Source organism: Manihot esculenta, chromosome 2 (genome assembly GCF_001659605.2).
Source record: "Manihot esculenta cultivar AM560-2 chromosome 2, M.esculenta_v8, whole genome shotgun sequence".
Classification (NCBI taxonomy): Eukaryota; Viridiplantae; Streptophyta; class Magnoliopsida; order Malpighiales; family Euphorbiaceae; genus Manihot; species Manihot esculenta.
The window spans coordinates 30,750,741-30,757,112 of NC_035162.2; the positions used below are offsets into that span (position 1 = coordinate 30,750,741).

General features: G+C 42.8%; 1 protein-coding gene across 1 annotated transcript; it reads right to left on the reverse strand.

The window, feature by feature from the left end:
• Positions 1–2,232: 2,232 nt before the first annotated feature.
• LOC122723088 (uncharacterized protein K02A2.6-like) lies at positions 2,233–5,680 on the reverse strand. The gene is made up of 3 exons (XM_043953844.1): positions 5,153–5,680; positions 2,829–3,413; positions 2,233–2,400 (listed from the first exon to the last, which is right to left on the reverse strand). The coding sequence occupies exons 1-3, from the start codon at positions 5,678–5,680 to the stop codon at positions 2,233–2,235; spliced, it is 1,281 nt and encodes a 426-aa protein (XP_043809779.1).
• Between the last annotated feature and the right edge of the window lie 692 nt (positions 5,681–6,372).

The window sequence follows — 6,372 nt, forward strand, 5'->3', positions numbered from 1 at the left end:
CTTGAGGACAAGCAAAAGGGTAGGTGTGGGGGTATTTGACAGAGCATATTTTAGCCCACTTAATCATGATATTAATGATGTTTATTTGCACCTTTTCTGCCTAATTTTGTGGTTTTAATCATGTTTTGCAGATTTTAGGTGTAAAGAGACATTCCAGAGAAAATGCTCTTAAAACTGCCAAAAAGTGCCAAATATGGAAAGTTCCAGAAAAGGAAAGTTTTCATATATGGAAAGTTCTAAATAAGGAAAGTTTTCATATATGGAAAGTGCCAAATAAGGAAAGTGTCAGAAAGCACAGTCAGCAAACTATCCGAAATTCGAACTGCAGAATCTTTCCTGCCTTATTTAGAACATATGCCAAGAAAGGAAAGTTTGCAAATAAGGCAAGTTTTCAAAAAAAGGGAAGTCTTCAAATGAGGAAAGTGCAGAGGCAAAAGCAAATAAGAAAAGCTCAGTCAGAAAATTATTTGCAATTCAAATCGCAGATCTTTCTTTCTTTGTTTAAAAATGTGCACACACTGCAGCAGTCATATCTTCCTGTTTAGGCAGCAAGATCTCAAGGAGATGCTCTTCCTCTTCTGCATTCAGAATTCAAAATTCAAACGAAGGCTCCGCCTAAAAAGAAAAAGATTAGACAGATGCACTTTCCCTTCTGCATTCAATGACTGCGCACCACTTGCCTCTTGCAATACAATCTGCGCGCCACTCCCTATTCAGGAAGGAGATCTCAACGCACTTGGCCTTTATTCAGTCCAGATTCATAATTCAAAAGAGGCTCCATCTAAATAGGAAGTTTGGACAGCAATTACTTCCTATTCAGAAGCATCCGCACGCCTACCTCTTCTGCAATCCGGATCTGCGCGCCTACTTCCTATTCAGCTCCATCCGCGCGCATCTCTCTCCCCTGCAGAGCAAGCCACGATTTTTCTTCCTCTATTGGCATCCATGGATCGCTCTTCCTTCCTTTTCAGGCATAAGGTACGCTCCTTTCCTATTCTGAACACCATCTGCGCGCCACCTTCCATCTGAAAGCCTTGATTCTCTCCATCTTCCTCTTCTGCAATAACTTGGGCAAGAAGTTGTGTTTGGGCAGCACCTTGGGCAGCCTCTACACTAATTAGGAAGACCTAGGCAGAACCAAAACTCTATAAAAAGGTGCTCTCTTTGGCAGCCACGAATTCAGACACTTTCAGACTCATCTTCTCCTTCTCATCCGGATCAAGCAAGGCCGCGCCTCACCACATTTGGCTTCTTTTTCTCTTCTTCTACCTTTCTTTATGGTTTTTGTTTCAGCCATGAGTGGCTGAAACTCTTTCATTCTAGTTGAAGAAATAGTGAAGCTTTAGTTGTATTGTGGATTGAGAGACTTGGACTACATTGTTTATCTTTTGGTTATTCAGTATTCTTGTGATTTCATGCTTAAGGACATTATTGCTTTGTTATTTAAGATCTCCATTGATTTTTATTGCAAGGTAATATATTGTTGGTTTGAATGATTTTAAGTCCGAAATTGCTTGATTTGTTCAACCATAAGAACACTTGGTGCACTACCAAGGAAATTGCATGATCTAGTGTTGTCTCCATGCATGTGGGTGACTAGAATTGGTTCTCTCTATATCTTTATGCAATTAACTATTGTAAAAGGCCTAAGGCTCAAAGACGTTCTTTGGCAATTGTTAATTAGTAATTAATTGGAGGACTTTCCCTAATTGATTTAATCTTGAAGAGAGACAATGGATGTGAGAAGCTTCTTCAATCTCTATGGCCAATTTATTGAATTAACAAAGGAACATATGAGTCAATGATCAATCCCATCAACTAAAGTGAATCTGAATCTTCAACTAGAGCTTTTACCATCATTGTTTTACCCTTAATTTGCCAACTGCTTTCTTTTTAATTGCTCTTTACATTAGTTTAATCAAATCAATCTCAAAACCCCCCCATTTTTACTTTACATGCACTTGCACTTTCTTTTCTTTTCTGCTCTTTTTAATTTGGTCTACTCAAGGAAGGTAAATAAGTATCAATTCCCTGTGGATACGATCCTTTCACCACTGTCTACAGTTTTATTATTGTTGGCAATTGAATTGATTATTTTGACCGGCTTCGACAACCGCTCTGTCAAAATTGGCGCCGCTGCCGGGGAATTGTTCTAACTTGTTTATTTTTCTTTTATGACCAGATCTGGACGCGAGGAAATCCTACCTTACGATCCAGAAATTGAGCGCACAATCAGGAGACTAGGTAAGCAAACAGGTACACATTTGGAGACTGCGCAATCCGAATCCGCGCAAAGACACCTCCCAATCGCAGATCAGCCTCCTGAAACCACTCCAACGCATCCTGAACCATCTGAAATGGCTGAAAACGTGGCACCACCTGCTGCCAATGCTGAACATGCTGTCCGTGAGGAAATACCTCAAGAAAATCTAGTCGTAAGGGCCCCAGAGCCAAGAGGAAGAACCATGGGAGAATGGGCAGCCCCCATAGGCGACCAAGCACCTCTGTGTATCAACTATCCACCTCTCACCGTTCCTTTTATAGGTGGCTGGCCAGACCACCTTCGGAAGCCAAAAGTGCCTCTGCAACTCCACCATGTTCGGCGGCCGATCCTGGGGTTCGGCGGCCGATCCTGGGTTTCTCCTCCAAAACATTTTCTTTTTAAAACTCAATTTCTTTCTTCATTAAAACCATAAAACATGTAAAAACATTTTAGAAAACCCTTATTTTACCCTTCTAGAAGGCTCCGACATCCGAAAATTCCCAATTCCAACAGAGATTCCGCCGGAAGGTAGGAATTCCGATGCAGGGGTCTAGCCGGGTATTACACTTTGATTGTAATAACGGACTGCTCTTTGCTGATAAGCGGCAGTACGGACTTGAGCTTCCTCCCTTACCTCCTCCAGAGCATCCAAGTTACTCCTTAACTTATCATCATTGGTGCTTTCACTATTGAATTGGACTCGATGAGTGGGGACCTGCAGCTCGATTGGAACCACAGCTTCAGTGCCAAACGCGAGTGCAAAAGGCGTCTCTTTTGTGGACGTCCTGGGAGTAGTCCAGAGTGCCCACAGGATGCTGTTGAGCTCTTCTGCCCAATTTGCCTTGGCTCCATCTAGCCGCTTTTTCAATCCCTGGAGGATAGCTCTGTTAGTGACCTCTGTCTGGCCGTTGGTCTGAGGATGAGCCACCGAGGAGAATTTGTGCCATATGCCTATGTTTGCTGTGAACGCTTTGAAAGCACTGCAGTCGAATTGTCTGCCATTATCTGAGATGAGTACCCTCGGTATTCCGAACCTGCAGATGATGTTGTCCCATACGAAGTCTATCATCTTACGGACTGTGATCGTGGGGATTGCCTCCGCCTCTGGCCATTTTGAGAAGTATTTCACAGCCACCACTACAAACTTTTTCTGCCCCGTAGTTTTAGGAAAAGGTCCCAGGATGTCTATTCCCCACTGTGAGAACGGCCACGGGCTGGATATGCTGGACTGAGGAGTGGCTGGGATATTGATAGAGCATATTTTAGTCCATATTATCATGATCTTATTGATGTTTATTTACACCTTTCCTACCTAATTTTGTGGTTTTAATCATGTTTTGAAGATATTAGGTGTAAAGAGACAATCAAGAAAAAATGCTCTTAAAACTGCCAAAAAGTGCCAAATCTGGAAAGCCACCTTCGGAAGCACCTTCGGCGGTCGAAAGTCTCGTCCAGAGCCGAAAGTCACTCATTTTCGGTAGCACCTTCGACGGTCGAAAGTCTGCTCCAGAGCCGAAAGTCCAGCTTCCGAAAATAAGCTTAGGCAGCCGAAAATCCTCCCAACTTGCCTCTTCCTTATTCAAGAAGCCAAATCTTGAAGATCACATGTTTTCCACTTCATGCCATGCACATTCAAAATTCAAAAGAGGCTCCACCTTCCTTTTTAGTGCATGAGTGGCAAGAATAATGTGAAGAAGACTTCTTGGACACACCTTGGATAGCAATTAAAAGACCAAAAAGCCCCTCCCTTGCCTTCACACATGCACAAAGAAGGCACATATATTAGACCAAGGGCACTTTGGACAGCCTCAAAAAGTTGCATGGACACCCAAGAAACCCTAGGCAGCCTCCCAAGACTTATTTAAAGACCTTATCAAGACAAGAAGTGGCAGATTTCAACAATTCAAGATCCCATCTCCTCCAAGGGTTCGGCCGCCGCTCCTCCTCCACCTTTGCCGCTGCCGGTCCTCCTTCCTTCTTCTCTTCTTCTATTTTCTGTTTTGGTTCAGCCATGAGTGGCTGAAACCCCTAATTCTAGTTGAGGATTGGTTGAAACTAAGGTTGTTTAAAGGGTTGTGAGATCTGAACATAAAGTTTTTGCTTTTGGTTTGTTCAATATTCATGCAATTGTGTGCTTAAATCTAAGGTTGCTTTGTTGTTTTGATCAAATTGGCCACTTGATTCTTGATTGCAAAGTTAATTGATTGTTAGTTGGGATATTTGTTAGTCCGTAATTGCTGGAAATATTTTGACCTAAGAACACTGGTGTAAAAACTAAGGAATTGTATGATCTAGAAACATCTCATGCGTTTGAGTAGCTAGGGTTGGATCTCTCTCTTTCTTCATGCAATTGACAATTTTTTTGATGCCTAAGGTCCAAGGACGTTCCTTGGCAATTTGTTAATTAGTAATTGATTAGAGGACGTTCCCTATTTGATTTAATCATAAGGAGAGACATGGTGGTGAGAAGCATTTTCCATCCCCATAACCAATCTATTGAACCAATTAAGAGAACATAAGTTTCAATGATCAATCCAAACAACCAAGGTGGATCCATATCTTCAACTAGACCTTTCTCATATTGATTTCATTTTCTATTTTAATTACTTGTTGTTTTAATTGCTTTCAATAGTTGTTAGTCAAATCAATCTCAAAACCCCTTTTTACTTTATTGCACTTTACTTTTGATCTGCCTTCAGTTACTTACCCCCAATTGTGCTTTCAGTTGATCTTGTTTGAGAAAAATAGATAAGTATTCAATTCTCTGTAGATTCGATCATTTACCACTATCTGCAGTTGTAAAATTGTTGATAACCGTAGAGGTTATTTTTTACCGGCTTCGACAACCGCGAGTCAGATATTAATGGCATTGGCAAACCTCTGGCATACATCACATCTTCGGACGAACTCTTCGGCCTCTTTCTTAACAGTGGGCCAGTAGTATCCCTGCCTGAATATCTTGTTTGCTAGCTTTCCTGCTCCTTCATGAGCTCCACACATTCCCCTATGTATTTCTTCCATTACCTTTGTTGCCTCCTCCGGGCTCACAAATCGGAGCCACGGGCTGGATTTCCCCCTTCTGTATAAAGTCCCCCTTACTGCTTGGTAATTAGCAGCGCGAGCTGCTATCTTCTTTGCTTCATCCTTATCTTCAGGGAGCTTTCCCTTCTCTAGGTATTCTAGGTATGGGGTCGTCCAGTTCTGGCTTTGCTCCACCTGCAATACAGTGGGCGTTCTGTCAAAGGCAGGTGCGCTAATGTGTTGTACGTATACCTCTTCTAGCTCCTTTTTAGACAATCGGCTGAGCAGGTCTGCCTCTTCATTCTCTTCCCGAGGTATTCTCTGATACCTGACTGTGATTCCCCGACTCTTGAGCTCGGCTTCTATGGCCTTTACCTTCGCTAGGTAGTTCTGCATGGTAGGGTCTCTGGCCTGGTATGCCCCTGTTATCTGATTGATCACTAGCTGGGAGTCACTATTCACCTCGAGGTCGGTTGCCCCTACCTCCATTGCTACCAGCATTCCGTTTATTAGGGCTTCGTACTCCGCTACATTATTAGAGACTTTGAATTCTAGGCGTAGGGTGTAGCAGACCTTAAATTCTTCAGGTCCCTTCAACATTATTCCTACGCCACTGCCCCCAACGCCAGATGCCCCGTCTACATATAGCTTCCAACTGAATTCTTGAGAGGATTACTCTTCCCTCTCATTCCCCAATGCTTCCAGAGATGACTCACCCCTTTCCATCTGCTCTTCATTGAACGAGCACTCTGCTATGAAATCAGCAAGGGCTTGAGATTTTATGGTGGTCCGAGGTCGATATTCTAAACAGTAAGGGCTAATCTCGATAGACCAAGCCAGCATCTGACCTAAGGTTTTCGGTCTGTGGAGAATCTTTTTCAGTAGCTGGTTTATCATTACTACCCCTTGGTGGCTTTCCACATAGACCCTAAAATTCCAGACTGCTAGCAGCAGAGCATATGCTATCTTCTCGATGTTCAGATATTTGATCTCGACGTCTTTAAGCACCTTACTGACGTAAAACACTAGTTTCTGTTCTCCCCCCTCTACTCTTACCAACACTGCGCTAACTGCTTGTTCTGAGACTG

Bases quoted from the DNA above. Each gene is read 5' to 3' on its own strand.
- LOC122723088 (XM_043953844.1), bottom strand. From the start codon at position 5,680: ATGCAGAACTACCTAGCGAAGGTAAAGGCCATAGAAGCCGAGCTCAAG. The intron at 3,414-5,152 runs GTATGCCAGAGG...ACTACGGGGCAG, and splicing joins AGTTCGTCCGAAGATGTGAT to AAAAAGTTTGTAGTGGTGGC. The intron at 2,401-2,828 runs GTAATACCCGGC...CCTCACGGACAG, and splicing joins TCCGTTATTACAATCAAAGT to CATGTTCAGCATTGGCAGCA.